General features: G+C 38.8%; 1 protein-coding gene across 1 annotated transcript; it reads right to left on the bottom strand.

Moving 5' to 3' along the window:
• Positions 1 to 1,726: 1,726 nt before the first annotated feature.
• On the bottom strand, positions 1,727 to 16,342 carry GJA1 (gap junction protein alpha 1). The gene is made up of 2 exons (XM_049771778.1): positions 16,126 to 16,342; positions 1,727 to 4,595 (listed from the first exon to the last, which is right to left on the bottom strand). Exon 2 carries the CDS (start codon positions 4,577 to 4,579, stop codon positions 3,431 to 3,433), a length of 1,149 nt encoding a protein of 382 aa, XP_049627735.1. The 5' UTR covers positions 4,580 to 4,595; positions 16,126 to 16,342; the 3' UTR covers positions 1,727 to 3,430.
• Between the last annotated feature and the right edge of the window lie 2,326 nt (positions 16,343 to 18,668).

Below are 18,668 nucleotides of genomic sequence, written 5' to 3'. Positions count from 1 at the left end.
ATGGCCAAGAACAGTCTAGTGACGTTTTTAAAATTTCTAAAATTTTTAAAATTTAAGAATTTTGTGAGCGTCAAGAGACAGGAACTGTACAAGTATTTCAAGAATACCTGCTACTTATTTAAGAAAAATATTTTTTGTTTTTTTTCAGCCCCACCTCAGGGGTTAATCCTGTGTGCTCAGAAATCGATCCTGGCTTGGGGGACTATATGGGAAACCAGGGGATAGAAATGCGGTCAGTCCTAACCTAATGCACGCAAGGCAGACGTCCTACCACTTGCACCACCGCTCCCGCCCCTTATTTAAATTATTTACATATACATAGATGGTGTCTTGTAATTTCTTTTAGGGAGGTAGGTGGGATTTCCCACAGGTACCTCTATGGGCTTCTATTCAGATGAGAGCCCCCCTTCCTCTGATTCTCAAACAAGCAGAAGAGGGTTCAATGTGAGGGCCCAGTAACTAGTGTTTAGTGCTAAGGTCCTGAATATTCTTGCCCCATTTCTAACACTAACTGGAGATGACTGCATGCAATGCAATTAATCCCTATACTGTTTCAATGGCCCCACTATAGCTTCCAGATTAATTGAGCAATTGGGCTGGGGTCTTTGTAAATCACACTCCATAAATAAATATAGTTATGTTAAATAATATTTAAGAAATAAGTTGGGGGCCGGAGAGATAGCATGGAGGTAAGGCGTTTGCCTCTCATGCAGAAGGTCAGTGGTTCAAATCCCAGCATTCCATATGGTCCCCTGAGCCTGCCAGAAGCGATTTCTGAGCATATAGCCAGGAGTAACCCCTGAGCACTGCCGGGTATTACCCAAAACAAAAGAAATAAGTTGAAATTTTGTCTTGAAATGCCTTTATTTTTAAGTTATAGCAATATTGACTCTTCAGAATTGATCTACTGCCTTGTATTGTTTAATTTTTAAGTATGAACAACTTGTTTTGCAGTACTAGATTATCAAAGCCAGGACTTTAGTGACGAAGTGAAAGGTATGTGCTCTGCCATTGAAACACCTCCTTGGTCCTCACACTAACTCATCATTTTCTTTGAGAATCATGAAGATTCCATACCTGTTTATTGCTCATTTGTCATGTATACATATTAAATTTCTATAGAATATAAACTGTATCACATATCATTAAAATTAAGACAAGTTTTATATTATCAGTACAAGTATGATGGTACAAGTTGTACAGAGGCCTGGGATATGACTCAGTAGCAAAATATAAGCTATGTATGCATAATACTTAAAATACCAAGAAAAAATGATCTTGAGCTCTTGTACTACGGAGAACTCAAACAGTGTTTGCTTTGCATACGTATAGGTTTGAGACCCTGGGTCACATATTTTCCCAAACATCACCAGGAGTGATCCAGAACCAATCTTTAAAAAAATCCCTTGAGCAACACTGGTTGTGACCCAAAATATAAAAATAGGGGTCAGAGCAATCACATAGTGAAGAGGGTGAATGCCTTGCATGTGGCTGACCCAGGTTTTAACCCCCCCCAACCCCCGGCATCCCAGGGTGAGTTCTGAGTGCAGAGCCAGGAGTAATCCCAGAGCACCAATGGGTGTGGCCCCCAAACAAAACAAACCCAAACAACAAAATCAAAATGATTCTTGGATTTTGTGGATCTGATTTGCACTAATCCTCAGAACCAATGGAAATCTTTGAAACAGATGCAATAATATTTTTTAATCACAAGTTACAGAGGCTCTTTTGTACTAAATTAAAATTTTATTGAACAAAGAACACTCAACAGAACTCATGATTTGATGGGCTAGGACTACATTACATGCATTGAAGCTGAACATGACAGTAGTTTAACATGGAATGTCAAACAAATTAGTATTTCTCAGGGTTCAAAACTGTTTATGTAGCCGGCATGCAAAAAGAAAAGTATGACACTATATTTTTGCTAATCATTTGTGATGAGTTTTTAAAAAAAATGTGAAGAAACTGGTAAATTTCTTTAGCATATATTTCAAATAAATTAGTTACATGTGTACATGTGTATACTGAAATCACTTTCAACCTCTCTTGCATTCCAAATATTATCTTAGTGCAAACATCAAATTTGCTGGTCACCCCAAGACTGTCAACTTTATTAAAAGTACAAATTCTGAATTAATGTGTTTTAAGTAGATCAAAACCAAGAATACCAGTTATTGCAAAAATTCATTTAGGCACATGTAATATTCCATCCTAAGCATCTCTTCTAAGTCTCACATTAATTACTAAAGCTTGTTTACAGTACTAAAATTCTATCATTCAAGCATCAATGATTACATTTCATAAAGGAAATCATTCATTTCAACAATAGCATTATTGCTATATTCTAAAAAAAAAAAAGAAAAAAGAAAAAAAGATTAATAAAGCCAGTATCCATAATAGGATACTGAAGGGAAAACAATTTAGGGAAAAAATGTGCTTTACTTGCACAGCAGGAATTACATAATGTAAACACCATTTATTGGCCCAAACCACAAAATCCATGAGAAAAGGTTCAAATTTGAACACTTGTGTATGCATTATTTTTAAATGTTTGTGAGTTTATACTGTACCAAAACATGACACATAAAATACACCCTCCACACACATACAAGTGATTATTAAATATCGAGCATGGCTTGCACTTCCCTGACTAATTCAAAAATGTTAAGAAACATCTCAACTATTTTAAAAATGCTTTCAGGAACTATTCAATGAATATAAAATAGTTGAGGAATGATGAAAAGGTGATGGCACTAGTACAAAGATAGTGGATCTAAAAAGAACTGTCTGAGATTTGCAAACACATGGAAAATCTTTTTCTGTGGGCCTTGTCCGAACTTTAAACTGATACCAAGATTAAAAAGTAGTAGCACAAGTCCATTGCTACCTAGAGTGTCAAGCCTTGAAAGTTTACCTTCAAAGTGCAAATTTTTACAATGGAATGTTTTAGTAGGGACATAAGGACAATCCGGTCTTTTTCTCTAAGTAAAAAACAAAACAAAACAAAACCCAAATCCAAGATGTTCAGGAAGCATTGTTTCCTGCCAAAGTTATTTCAGTTTCTTGATTGAAGAGGAAATCTCACCCACTCTTTCACATATACAGAACTATTCTTAGAGATAAGGTTGGGGTGTGAAATACCTATGTGTCACCTAATGTAACTTTTATTTAGAATTTATGTCCTTAGAATCAACTACATTAAATACCAACATGTGCCTCCCCTATCCCCACCCTCTCTGCCCACCTATCCCAAACCCCCACCCCCACCCATGAACCCAAGTATTCTAACGTCTTTGTGTTTTCTACGCCTCATGATGAAGGCTGTTGAGTACCACCTCCGCTTGGAACAAAATGAACACCTAAAGGTGCACTTTCTACAGCACCTTTTTCTTCTCCACTTTTCAGTGGAATCTGGATGCTCTTGGGTTTAGATCTCCAGGTCGTCTGGTCGAGGGCGGCTGCTGGCTCGACTGCTGGCTCGACTGGCAGGGCGCGGGTCCATGAGGGCCAGCGGTTGCAATTCATGCCCAGCAGCTAGTTTTTTAGAATTCTGGTTATCATCGGGGAAATCGAAAGGCTGCGCGTGGGAGTTGGAGATGGTGCTTCCTGCCTGCCCCATCCGATTTTGCTCTGCACTATAATTAGCCCAATTTTGCTCACTTGCTTGCTTGTTGTAATTGCGACAGGAAGAATTATTTCTTTCTCCAGTAACCAGCTTGTACCCAGGAGGGGACATGGGTGACAGGGGAGCAGTTGGCGAGGAGCAGCCATTGAAATAAGCGTATTTTGGAGACCCACAGTCTTTCGAGGGGCTCAGTGGGCCAGTGGAAGCATGATAAAGGTCGGTTTTTCCCTTCACACGATCCTTCACACCCTTGAAGAAGACGTAGAAGAGTTCGATGATGTTCAAGGCCAGAGACACCAAGGACACCACGAGCATGAAGATGATGAAGATGGTTTTCTCTGTGGGGCGCGAGAGAAAACAGTCCACCTGGTGCGGGCAGGGATCTCTTTTGCAAGTGTAAACGGCACTCAGGCTGAAGCCATAGATGTACCACTGGATGAGCAGGAAGGCCACCTCGAAGACGGACTTGAAGAGAATGCTGATGATGTAGGTGCGCAGCAGGCCACCCCGCATTTTCACCTTGCCATGCTCTTCGATGCCATACTTGAACTTTTTGATTTCGATCTGCTTCAAGTGCATATCCACATTGGCCCCGTCTGTCTGAGCAACTTTGAGCTCTTCCTCTTTCTTGTTCAGCTTCTCTTCCTTGCGCATCACATAGAAGACGTGAGCCAGGTACAGAAGTGTAGGGACAGACACGAAGATGATCTGCAGGACCCAGAAGCGCACGTGCGAGATTGGGAATGACTTGTCATAGCAGACGTTTTCACAACCAGGTTGCTGAGTGTTACAACGAAAGGCGGACTGCTCATCACCCCAGGCTGACTCCACGGCTGTTCCCAGGAGCAGGATTCGGAAAATGAAAAGCACTGACAGCCATACCTTCCCTCCTGCAGTGGAATAGGCTTGAACTTTATCAAGGAGTTTGCCTAAGGCACTCCAGTCTCCCATGTTGCCTGGGAGGACCCTGGAAATAAACAAAAAAGGGGCAAAGAGTTATTCATTTAATTTATACCTCCTTTCAGAGGATCAAAATATTGTAAAAGGCCTCAAAAGTTTTCCAAATCTTATAAAAACAAAAAAGCCCAATTTGGTTTCATCCCTTGACACCATACAATTTTCTTCAGATACAGTAAATCTTAGAAGCAACAGAGCTTATGTGCTAGTGAATTGTGATCTTAACCTATAAAAATGTATTACTTGCTTAACCATTGCCTCACACATGACTTGAGAAGCTGTCTGTGCCAGGTACTCTGCTTATTTTAACCATCTGATAAATGAGGACAGGTCTTACCTGGTAGACCAGTGCCTGACTACAAGCCTAAGCAAAATGCTAATTTGTGATATTCAAAAGTTATGGGAATCTAAGAATTAAGGCAAAAACACCAACACCTCTGTATGAGACACAATATACACAAGTGAATACTACCTGTTTTTAAAAAGAATGCAGCTCCTTGTGCACACAAGTACAATTTAGACACACTTCAGTCTTTATGTTTTTGTTTTTTAAGCAGTGGCTCACATGGTTCTTTTTTGACAAGAGAAATATATTACTATTCTGAGGCATTCATCCTACCAGTTCCTATACAGAGATTTACTTTCAAACAAAATAAATCTACAATGCAAACTAAATAAATCTGCAACATCTAAAGGAAAAGTATCTTATGTTTCAATATTATAGTATTAGAAAAGTACATTCTCTGGAGCCAGAGAGATAATAGCACAGTGGGTAAGGCCTTGCCTTATATGCTGCCAACCTAGGCTCGATCCTAGCACCACAGTATCTACTGTTCCCACCAGGACTGATCCCTGAATGCAAAGTCAGGAGTATGGCCTGATCATTGAAGGGGGGAAATACACATCAAAAATAAAATAAAAAATAGAACGACTGACGGCAAAAGTACTGATTTGCATCTTTTGAGGGATATATGCTTGTATTTATATTCCCTTACTGGGGACTTGGTTCCAGTACATATTCTTAACCTTGTAACAAATATTTAGTTACCTCAAAATTCTAGGACTCTCCCATAATTGAATACAAGAAAAAGAATTCCAAGAGGACAAAGGTAATAATCCACAGAGCTGACAGCCATGCTTTAAGAGCTATAGCCTCAAATTTGATCTCCGGTACTGCCACTGAGTGACTCCCTTGCTGTAAGTAGAACCTAGCACTGCTAAATATGGGACAAAAAGAAGAAAAGAAGAAAAAAAAAGACAAGTATGTAGGAAGCTTTTCCCAAAAGTTTTACACAATTAGAATTGTACTAATGGTACAATTCTATTACTAATAGTCAATTTGCTGATGAAAATGAAGTCTACAGGATATAAAAAATTTCAGTTCTTAGTATAGAAGGAAACCCAAGGCCAACGCATTCCAATATATCAACACTGACTAGTTTTAAAAATAAAGCTGCATTAAAAGTAAAAAACAACAACAATAAAAGAAAACCATACTTATTTTTGAAAAAAAGATGAAAAGAACCAAGGGAATAATTTAGTGATCTAGTTTTATATATATATATATATATGAGACCCTGGTTACATTTCCAGCAGCAGCAACAGCAACAACAACAACAATAACACACACACACACAGTGTTTGGGCTGAAGCATATACTTTGCATGCAGAGAGCTAGCAAGAAATTAATAATAGTAATACATGTGGCAGGCAAAAAGCCAAATTTTCATAGAATAATTTGAGTGTTAAAAAAGGATATAGCAGTTAGGGATTATTTACTGATTAAAACAAACAAAACAGGAGTTTAGTGATGAATTTTAAATAAGGTAAAAATATGCATACTTCTTAACTCATTATCTAAGTATATGTACATTCCAATCTGAGTATAGCATAAATTTTTCAATTGATACTATATCTTCCTAGGAAAATATCCAGCGACTATTCTTTCCCTACATTACACCTCTTTTCACATTTCTAATGTCAATACCTCTTGGCTTAAAAAGTCAGAAAACAAAAACAAAAAAAGGGAGAAGGAAGAAAAAAGCAAGCAAGAAAGGAGAAGTCCCTGTATAAGGATTTTCCTGGATGAAACAAAAGAATGGCCAGTCCATCAAGTTCAAGAATGCACCAACTACATAAATTAGCAATGGATGGAGTTGTCTTAGATGCTAGCTCATAAATGGGTGACAAAGTCTGGGAGTAGATTGAGACATAAGTGGGAAGATCAGAGAAATAATGCTTTGCTACTAGTCATTAGAAAAGGGAAACTTTCCTTCTCTTTTCAGGAAGAGCCATTTTTGGGTTCTGAGGGGAGGAGATAGGCAGTAAACTTGATATATGAAAAGCATAGTCAAACAAGAATGAAGAGAAGGGTTGACAAGTTAGATAGCCTTCAAGGAAGGCTTTGGTGAGAGGGAGTAATTTAGTCCTGATAGACAGTTTGATGGTGAGAGAACTTGAAAGGAAAAAAAAAAACAAAAACCTATGATTTACTAGAAAATAACCACATTGAGATGAAATACAACCGAGGAGGGTCAAACAAACATAACTGACTTTTTGGAGCTATATCAATAGACAGTGTCTATGTGATGATGTGTAAGTTGGCCCTAATTCTGTTTGTAAGGAATTATAATATTTTGCCAGAGTCATCTGCTTTTGCTCAGATTCTCCACTTATAAGTGTGTGTGTATTTGGTGGAGATGGGGGTGAGAAGGTGGGAGAAAGGACAGTGAAACAAGAATAAAAATGATAACAGCGGGGAGGGAAAAAAAAATGATAACAGCATACATTTCATCACAACCATACAATGACTGAAATCAAGGCAAACTCAACATATTTATAAGTATAACCAGGCAAATTATGAAGTTGTCATTTTGTTGATGTTTCATCATTCTTCAATGTAAAAAGTAGTAAAGATGCAAGTAGAAACGACTAAGTTCTTTTACATTATGGAAAACAAAATTTCATCTTGATGGAATTCTAAGATTCTACAAAATTACCCCATAATGCTTGGCATGTGAACTGGATCACCAAACAGTTCTCGAGGTAGATCTTTATTAATACACTAGCGACTTAATTGCAAAGTTGTCTTTTCTTTAAGCACCCACACATTTGTAATTTGCGCTAATGAGTTATTCCCTTTCATCTAAATAAGATGAGTTATCCACTTAGACACTTCGTATCCTGCAACATGAATATACCTGTCATTACAACTATCATAGAGACAAGACCATCAGATAATGCTGAATTTGATGACTTATAATACTTATGATTTGCAAAGAGAGATAACAGAAATAATTATCTTTTGTGGTAGTTTGCTTTCCTTAAGTAAAAGTTCTATTAACTGGTTATCTGACCCTCTGCCCTTATTAATGTTTTATTTTTCCAAGTCTTGGCTGAGAAATTTATGTCCTTCTAAAAGGGCAAAATTCTGTTTATACAGTTCCTGTCATTGATTCAAATTACCTGAATCCATACCAGCAAACATACATCAAGTAGATACATACCTAGAAAGGCTCCCATTTGGAACTTTGCAGATCAAGTAAAGGAACTGTTGTGAAGTTCTTAGAAAGAGCAAATGTTTGTCAGCCTCTCAACCAGCCTCCTGCTTTCTCTATTCTAAGTCACACCCTGAGGCCCAAAGCTACAAACACCAATGTGTTCTATCAGAAGACCCTCAGCTCCCTTTAATTGTGAGTCTTTATCTGTAATCACTTAGTAGCATTTGTTATTCCTAGAATTCCCCAGTCAACAAATTTGATTGGGGTGGTTTAGAAACAGAAGTCAACTTTTTCATTTACTGAAAAAAAAAAAAAAAATAAAGTGCCTCAGATAATTCTTAAGATCTCTGATCAGGAGGCAAAACAGTGGTTTCTAACAAAGGTGATATTCTCTTACTCAAAATATTTAGGAGGGGTGGAAAACATATTGTACAACAGAGGTTAAGGCACATGCCTTGCATGCCACTGACACAAGTTCATTACATGTCTGGAACTGTGCATATGGTACCATGAACACTCTCAGCAGTGACCCATGAGCAAAGATCCAGCAGTAATTTCTGAGTCTCTCCCATGTTGGCTCAAAAGCCCCAAAAACAATTTATTCAGGAGGAAGATGGGCAAAAGCAGCATGAGGATAAGTGACCTTATGGGTTCTGGAGACATGTCTTACTGCTGAAAAAAACCGCTCGGCACTTTACTTCTCTACTTTCCAAGAGTAGCAAAATAAAAATAAAGGTTCAATATATATATATATTTTGGCAGGCCTTCTTCAGCAGAGCTCAGGAGCTATTTCTGGTTCTGTGTTCAGGAATAATCCCTAGTAGCATCTGGGGAACAATGTGGTACAAGCAATTTGAACCCAGGTCCAACCACATGCAAGGTACTCTTTAACCTTAACCTCCTTTTCTATCTCATCAGCCTTACCCACTTGTTCTGTTTCAAGCCTTTGCCAGAGCCTTAAAAATAAACCATCTGCCAAAATAGCAATTAAGTCATTCCCTGTTATTAATGTCAAGATTAATATAATGTCATGATAATTATTAGGAGATTCAAAAATATTTTACTTTCAATTTTACAGAATTTCCTGGGACAACTTAGACTTGAGGACAAGGATTTAAAATGAAATAAATGTAAAAATTAAAGTAGGAACTTAATATCTATCATTAAAAAAGACTGAAAGTAATCAGGAAGATGAAAAAGTTACTAATATTTGAAAAAATCATGAAGTAAAATAAATTATAAGGAGATATCTATGGAAGATTCTGGTTTAAAAATCAAGTAACAGTTTTCTTGGAGGGAAAGGAAAAAATGCCATGTTGTGTGTGTGTTTTTACTATACTAAAGCCAAAAGACTGAACCCTGAAACTAAAATGTCAACTCTTCTCAGGTGTTTTGTTTTTTGTTTTTGTTTTAATTTCCTAAGAACCCTTCTCTTGCAGTAAATGTCTTTGAGTTGACTCATTTGTGACCATTCCTCTCTCTGACTATACCACATATTCTTTTGGTAATATTCATGCTTCCAAGTAATTAGCCTATCCATATTCCATCCAGAAAATCTTAGACTGACTCTCCTCCTCTCCTAAAGCAGATGACCTAGTTATACCACTAACACTGCTTTTAAAGTGTCAGCCATGTCTCTTCACATTTCATGCCATTACTCCTTAAATCCCACATGAAAGCCTATGTTTCTTAGTTATGGGGGGAAGCCAAACCATAAAGTTATACAGAGACGGTCTTTTCTATCCAGGTGGTTCCTTTATATACTTATTTTTAGGTCTTTGTATTGGTCTTACCTTAGCTGTAATTCAACCCTGTAATTTCCTATTCTCTGTCCTGTTTTTGTTTTTAAAATGTCCTTTGTTCTATTCATATTCTATATTTATCTGTTTCTTGTTCATCTCCTTATTCAACAAGCCTTACTATCTCCTTTCTTTAGCTAGAACATGCATTCCATGGAGTTTTTTTCACTGTTGTATTACAGAATAACAGTTGCTGAATAATCACGAAATGAATTTAAGCAAGGCCTGCTCTACAAAAGCAACCAGGGTTACAAAACCTATCACCTTGGGGTTCACGAAATTGTAATCATCCACCCAAACTTCTAAAGTTTGAAATTAATTAAAAAGGAAACTTTCATAGAAAATAGTATTATTATGATTTTATAGTATAATATTAACTTTTCAAGTAATATTACTGAAATAAAACTGTCTGTAGAAATTACTTGATTTTTAAGATTACAAAGCAGGCATAATACTGAAATTATGAAAGGGTGTTAGCAGAAATGGAAAGACTCTTTGGGATTTACTACAGGTGTCATGGAGTCTTTGGTTTTGGATTTTTGTTTTGAAGCCACATCTGTTAGGGCCTACTCCTAGCTTTGTACTTAGGGATCACTCTTGGCAGTGCTTAGAGAACTAACTATATGGGGTGCTAGATTCAACACATGCAAGGCAAGCACCTTATTCACCATTTTTCTGGCTTTGGTACAGTTAACTTTTTTTTTTTGGCCACACCCGTTTGATGTTCAGGGGTTACTCCTGGCTAAGCGCTCAGAAATTGCCCCTGCCTTGGGGAGACCATATGGGACGCAGGGGGATCGAACCGTGGTCCTTCCTTGGCTAGCGCTTGCAAGGCTAGCCAAGGCTAGACACCTTACCACCTCTAGCGCCACCTCGCCGGCCCCTACAGTTAACTTTTAACCTATGTCACTATCATGTTGTTATATGCAAAGATGTTTATGAGTTGTTCCTCTAATTTTGCAGTATCCTAAATATATATTTATATATAACTTTATTGATATATAATAAGAACAAATAGTCTGTCAAGTATATGAAGACATTTAAGTGATTTAAATCAGGTACCATGGGCTGGAGTGATAACACAGCAGTAAGGTGATTGCCTTGCACACTGCCAACCCAGGATAGACCTGGGTTTTATCCCCAGCATCCCACTCATATGATAGCCCCCTCCCTGGCCTGCCAGGAATAAATCCTGAGTACTGCTCGATGTGGCCCAAAAACAATAAATAAATAATAACCAGGTACCATGACATTATGATCAACTCAAATATACAATATTTGTTTCCATAAATATGGGTATTTCTGTGGCATATCAAAACTACTCTATTATCAATGTCTATTTAAAATTCTGCCTCATGACTCCTTGAGTAACTGTAGTTTCCAGTGTAGAGAAAAACTATTCATTTCAACAGATCTTAGATACAAAACACTGCATTGCATAAATGGTGTGGTGAGAGGATGTGAAATATACTAATAAACTTTCCCTCCCGTGCTTCTTAATTCATTTCAGCTTAAGAGGACAATGAGATGAAAGGGGACATGAGAGATACTATGGAGGAGGGGATTGTTACAATAAAAATAATACTTGTCCAAATTTAACAGTAGTCAGTCAACTCCCCAAATAAGTTTGTCAGGGACATTTTGGAGATGTTAAGAGAAAAAAAATTTGTACATCAGAAGCTGAGTCCAAATGTCATGTCTCAATTATGATTTGATGAAACTTACAAAAATATTTCTACCACATTATAGTGTTTACCCACAACTTCATTTCCATTTTTACTATTTTTTAACTGGATAGTCTGAGTATTTTGTTGTAATAAAACTTTTTGTTGTTGTTGTTTTGGGGGGACCACACCCAGCCATGCTCAGGGGTTACTCCTGGCTCTGCTCTCAGAAATTATTCCTGGCAGGCTGGAGTGGGGGGGAACCATATGGGATGCCAGGAATAAAACCCAGGACTGTCCTGGGTGAGCTGTGTGCAAGGCAAATGCCCTACCACTGGGCTATCTTTCTGGCCCCAATAATAATACTTCACAGTATATATAATAAACTTCACAGTACATTAAAAATGATCTATTTTGGCTGGAGAGATAGCATGGAGGTAAGGCGCTTGCCTTGCATGCGGAAGGAAAGTGGCTCAAATCCGGCATCCCATATGATCCGCCGAGCCTGCCAGGAGCGATTTCAGAGTGTAGAACCAAGAGGAACCCCTGAGAGCTGCTGGGTGTGACCCAAAAACCAAAAAAGAGAATGATCTATTCAAGAAACTGAATAAGCTAACACATGCACAAAATGCTCTGAGAGTGCAAGAGCTTGGTAAGTTGAACTATTAGTTATTTAGGGCTGGAGTGACAGGACAGCAGGTAGAGTGTTTATCATGAACATAGCTGAACAGGTTTTAACTCTCGCTGTGCCATATAGTTCTGAGCAATCTCTAAGAGCAGAGCTTTGAGTAAACCCTGACCACTGCTAGATGTGTGGCCCGAAACAACAAAAAGGACTATTATTCATTTAAAAAAAAAAATGGGGCCCAAGAAATAGTACAGTGCTTAGAAAGGTGCCTGCTTTGTAAGTTCCCAAAGCAGGTTCAATCATCTACTTTGAGTCTCTGGAGCACTGTTGGGTGTGGCAATAGACAGTTCATTTTTTTCAACTCTGGTTACCCCCTCTCCAGTTTTTGGGGCCACACCCAGTGATGTTCAGAATTATTTCTGGCTATGCACTCAGGAATCACTACCAGCAGTCTGGGAGACAATATAGATGGGGTGCAGGAGGGAATTGAACCCCCTGCAAGGCAAAAGCCCTAGCCACTGTCTCTCACTTTCACTTTTTAAAAAAAGTAAAATAGCAACTAAAAATATCAACCTAACTATAAGCAAAAAAAATTTTTTATACTGAAGTTAGTAAACTAATCCCTTGCAGATTAATATGAATTTACCCTTTTGTCAATTGATAAAGAAAAAAGACTATGACAGGCATCTCTTCACATGTGTGGTCATCTTCCCTAAATTATGACATCTTATTCTCTTAAACATCCCTGACTCACATATATTTGCTAAAAATAACACATTCTCTACTTTTCATATTACTATTATTTTTAAGTTCTCCACAAAATAAACCTTTTTTTTTTATTTTAAAGAAAATTTAGTAAGGTAAGGTAAAGTGGAGCCGGAGACTTCAGGAAATGTTAAGGCCAAAACATGCACAAAGAAACATTCTTATCAGGGCCTGTGTCTCAGTTTTAGCAAGACAGTACATATGTAGGGAACTTACTGTGGTTATCACACACGGATGAAAACAAAAATCATGAAGGTGAAACTCTGAATGTTTTAAACTTGATTTATCTATACTGAATATTGACATTAATGATAAACACTAGATAATCACTTTTCTCTCCAGAGCTGAACTGGTGTGTGGATAAGCTTCAAAGTTCTATTCAAAAACAAGAGTATCTTGAAGGGAAGTCAGAGCAACAGGAAAGGTGGAGTAGAAGGTATTAATCACTGGCTGGTGACTTCGCTATCATTCCCTTCCCTCGGGTATCATATAAAGGCTGGAGCTCATGCAAACTAATACCTCCGAAAATTATAAAATAATGAACGAACACACCATAGCATGAGATGTCCATGGTTTTTCTCTGTGCAGGAATTAGAAGCCTCTAAGTATCAAAACAATTCTATCTGAAAACACACCCTTTTAGATTAGATGCTCAAATGATCTTTGGAACCATGTTTCCCAGGGAGGCTCAGCAATTTAGGAATTATACTGAGAAGGAATGAGAAGTCAATGAATGGCGCAGCTGAGGTGGTTTGTAAACTATAGAAGGTATCAGAAAAATGTGGAACATGTTTAAACAGCAAAGAAAGGGCTAACAGGCCTTTCCCAGACAAAGGGCAGGTAAAAACAGCCCTAATCTGGGTATATCCAAAGCATTGTACAGTACTCAACGCACCACCAGGACCAAACTCTCTTCCCTTCATTGTCTGATTTGGGGGGGGGGGGTCAGTTTGTCCTGCCTAATTAAATCACTCTTACCAAGCGGTATTTTCTACTTAACTGGCTTGTGTCATTGTTGAGGGTGGAGTGTAAAGAATTTCTACATTACAACGGGCCTTCATCTTCACCAATCCCTTATACAAGTATGTTAAGAATTTACGTTTTAGGTTAAGATTATAAAATCTTAGTAAAAACTTAAAACACTGTCCCTGGGCACTTCTGGTTGAGCTCAGGTGTGCCCAATTTCCGCAATTTGAGCTAAAGCATCTTTTTCACCGAAGCAAAAGAAAACTCAGGCCAATCTCAAAATAAAGATGTCCTGGCCTATTTCTCTCACAATTTTCAGCTCTCTGCTTCCAAATCTCCACTCCATAATGAGTGAGAAAAACACAGGAGAGCCCCAGGGTGAGGAGGAGTGAGAAGTGCAAGCCAAAGAGACCACAGAGGATAAGCTTTATCAGAGATGCTCAAATAAACACTTGCTATCTGGGAGGGTATTGTGTGGGCAAATCCGCTGCTCGGAACTGACAAGGTTTCCGAATTCAGGACTGATTTGCCACTGGACACGTCATTCGTTCTTTCCTAATTTCGTTAAGGCGCGCTTCGTCACATTCTAGGGAAGTTTCGGGCACTTCCAGGGGCGTTACAAGTGCCCAGTTAAGTCCGATCATTCCCAAGGTACTCAGGTTTCTTCGCCCAGGCTTATCCCGGGGGATTCAACAAGCATAAGAGAATTAAAAGAGCGCATGATGAATGGGGAGAGGGCAGGGAAATTAGATTGGCACATTTAATTGAATTATTTGCTCCTTGGCCCTTTGGCATGCGACCCAGCTCCGCTCAGCCTAGTTCTCGCCTCTTTTCCTATTCAGATGCGATGCTGGAACCGCGCTGGGTGGAACCGAATAGTCTCAGAACACCCCCCCACCACCACCACCACCCCCAACCCCGCCAAGCCGGAGGCGCGGGCGGCGCAGGAGCCCCGGGCGGTCCGGGCGGAGGCTAAGATGGCAGGAGGCGCCCCGCGCCCGCCCCGGCCCCCGGCCTCCGCCTAGCCAAGCCTAGCCTTTGGATTTGCTTTCCAGCCTTCTCTAAGGGCAGATCATCAAGCTGTCGGGCCACACCACGTATTTAAACCAAGTACTAGTATCTGTGGCTTTGGAACAGAGAACATTCTTTCCAGGGCTTGACCATGCCTCGCTACATTTTGGGGGGTTCACCGAATGTAGGTAACACCGTTAAGAGTCCAAAGTGGCCCCAGAGCTCTCCTTCCAGTCCAGGTTGGGAGAATGAGAAGTTTGGGGATGTGGGTTGCTTTCTTAAGGCTCAGTGTAAAAAAAAAATCGTTCCCATTTTCTTTCTAGGAGTTCCCGTCTTGGTCTTAGCAGACGGTTTTGGAAAGCCATCCTGGCATACGCGCTTTTCTAAACATCTGTTCACCGCCTCGATTGCCTTGGAAGTAAACCACCATCCGCCCCATTCAGGGGATTTCATCTCCTGCGTTGCCAGCGTGGTCGGAAAAAAGAGAAAAAAAAAGTGGCTCTGAGGGTCCCTCTTTATTTTTCCTTTTAGAGGTTGTTAACACAAAGTTACTTGGTTAAAATTAAAGGACATTTACTGTGTCCTTAAAAAGTCAATATTGCAACTCTTTATTTTTTATATCTTTTTGTTTACTGGGGGAGATTCTAAGCTGAGACCACGTGCAAGTCAAGTAACCAGTCTTAACAAAGCACTTTGCAGAGAAGTGTGCTTGGCAAGCCCACAGGACATCAATCCTGATTTCCATATGAAAAAGCCAGAGTGCAGAATTCTATAGCAAGCGCCCTAGGCAAATTTGCACTTTGATTTTTAAGATATTGTCAGTCAAATCCCCAATCCAAGCTCCTCTGTCCCCTTTCCTCAATTTACAAAATTTTCAGACAAAAAAAAAATCTGCACCCCCACAAAGTGGAATTATATTCTAAAATGAAGAAACTGTTACGCCATAAAGAAGTTCTTTAGTCGCATCAGAAAGGTTTAAATCTCATTTTTACCTGTTGCATTAGGAACTAGAAACTTTTTTAAGAAGTCAAAAAAATACACAAGCTCAACTTTTAATTTTTTAACTACAGAAACACTTTCAAACTCACTGTTCCACTTAATGTTATATCCAAGTTAAGTCCCCATCTTGAAAAACTTTAGGAAAGGTTTAGTTGTAGAAAGAGAGGAATATAAGTAAAGTGCTTAAAAAAAAAAAAAAAAAACTTACTCTTTCTCTTAAGCGAAGTAGGCACGCCAAGTGATTGAACTTCTTAGAGGATGAATTGAAGTAAAAGGAAAAAGCCAGTCCAGGCACTCAGACCTGTTTCAAGTTTAAAAGTCTGCTGCTGTTTGGTACTTTCCTCACTCCTTCCCTAATGAAAGAAAAGTGCTGATACCTCGTAAAGGCTTTTTTCTAACTTGGAGCACAGAGCTTTTAAAAGTTTCAAGCCACTGACTCAACGAGGAGGAGGGGCCAGGAGAAGGGGGCGGGTCGGAGGAAAGGCGGGGAGAGGACTGGAAGGAGGCCCCAGAACGTGGAAGGGTGGGGAGAGGAGGCCCGGATCAGCGGTTAGGTCCAGAAAGTTGTAGTTAAGATTGGCCTTTCGGACGGGCATGCCATTGCAAGCGATGACCCTTTTACAGATAATAATGACTCCTTGTAATTGTTGCTCCTTTCAGCAAAAAATAGAGATGTAATTTTAAAAAATGCATATTGGATATTACAAACTTATCTAAAATGTGTGTTTGTAAAATGCACATTGGATATCACAAACTTATCTGAACTGTGAGTATGTGTGTGTGCGTGTATTTTCATGAAAATGGTGGGAAAGAAAGAGGATCTAGCCAGTGCAAATTGAGTTCAGGTGGCCCAAAGTTGTGTGGAGTTGGAGGTGGGTGGAAAAGAGTTATTTGATGAACTATCTCCTTTTCTAATTTTAAGTGGGGACAATTAGCAAAGAAAATGGGGGTACTGGAGAGAGATATATTCGTATATTAATAACCAGATGTATGCCTTACTCTGATTGTTCCAAATCTATCTTCCAGTTTCTCAAAACCACTGGAGAGTTTCTGCCCTGTGACAGTAAAACAGTGCTTAGATTCTTCAGATGCGTTTCTATCATCAATTCCACTGCCTGTCCTCTCAACACTGCATTGGGTTTTATAATTCTTGAGTCACATGGCCTAGTTTTTAAAAGTAGGCAGCTCCGTGAGGATTAGGGTGTCAATCCAGAAGTGTCACGACTCCCTATGTATGAGCAGGTATAGTGAAACTTCTGAAGTTGCACAAGGCAACTTCTTGGGAATTGTTTCTGAAATGAAGAAAAGTCATCCAGCATTAATATACCTTACCATTTCTTCTTAATACAAATAAATGTATAGTTATGATATTTGATTCGGGGTCATGACCTGAGGTGAAATGGGGTTGCTGGGCTTGGTGTTGGAGTAGGGGTTCCCTACATTCAGTACCAGAGATTGAACACAAATCTTCTACATGTGCTTTTGTTCTTTAAGCTATTTCCATATATATGTTGTATATATAGGGAGATAGATATATATACTATAATTATATAGTATATATATGTATATAGGGATATATAGAGAGAGAACAAAAGAGACAATGACTACCAGCGTGAGCACTGAACTGGGAGTAGCTCCTGACTATCACTAGGTGTGCCCCAAAAATAAAACAAAAGGAAGATGGCATATATTTCCTATTTGGTATCTTTTCCCAAATAAGCTCTCACTAAATGATTATTAAGGCATATTTTAAAATGCACTTTGGGACAGGAGCGATAACACAGCGGGTAGGGCATTTGCCTTGCACACAGCCAATCCAAATTTGATCTTTGGCATTCCTATTATCCCCTGATCCTGCCAGAAGTGATTTCTGAGTACCTATGGGTATGGCCCAAAAGCAAACAAACAAAAATAAAGTTGTAGTTTGGGGACCAGAGCGATAGAAAGTGTGTAGAGTGATTGCCTTGTACATGCACAAGCCGGGTGTGTTTCTGCTAACGCATATGGTATCCTGAGCACCGTAATGTCTAAATGCAGCGTCAGGAGCATTGCCGGGTGTGGCTCAAAACCAGGGTCATACTTAGGTACTCTCACATACAAAGCAAATACGAACTGCATTATAATATAGAACTATATCCTTGGCCCAAGGTACATTTTCTTAAAGAATGGAAAGAAAATTTTAAATTATGATCAACTTCTAAGTCTTTAAACTCAGAAAGCCATAAATAAGTATTTTTATTTTTTTATAATAGCCTTAATTTCAAGCAATTTTATTGTTCTGTTCTAAGAATTTTTGACTTAATCCTTGAAATACTCATTTTTTATAAAGAAAATTCATATCTACCTTTTAACAAGGCTACATTTATTTAATTTGCATACCGATTTGGTTGACTTGTAAAATTATTTATCAAGTAAATTATTACTAAATTATATTGATATTTAATATTTTTTCTTTTCTTACTTTAATCTATTGCCTATATAATCAATTGAAAAAAATTTTTTTTTTTTGGGTTTCTGGTTTTTGGGTCTCACCCAGCAGTGCTCAGGGGTTACTCCTGGCTCCATGCTCAGAAATTGCTCCTGGCAAGCACGGGGGACCATATGGGATGCCGGGATTCGAACTGATGAAAGGCAAACGCCTTACCTCCATGCTATCTCTCCGGCCCCTATTGAAAAAATTTAAATGAAAGAACTATTTTTATTCTAAATTAAGTTACTCATGGAAATCACTTGAACCATGTTCTAAGTTTA

The sequence above is a fragment of the Suncus etruscus genome, chromosome 4, assembly GCF_024139225.1.
Source record: "Suncus etruscus isolate mSunEtr1 chromosome 4, mSunEtr1.pri.cur, whole genome shotgun sequence".
Classification (NCBI taxonomy): Eukaryota; Metazoa; Chordata; class Mammalia; order Eulipotyphla; family Soricidae; genus Suncus; species Suncus etruscus.
Note: the sequence above shows the minus strand (reverse complement) of the source record. Positions and strands in the feature narration are given on the sequence as shown.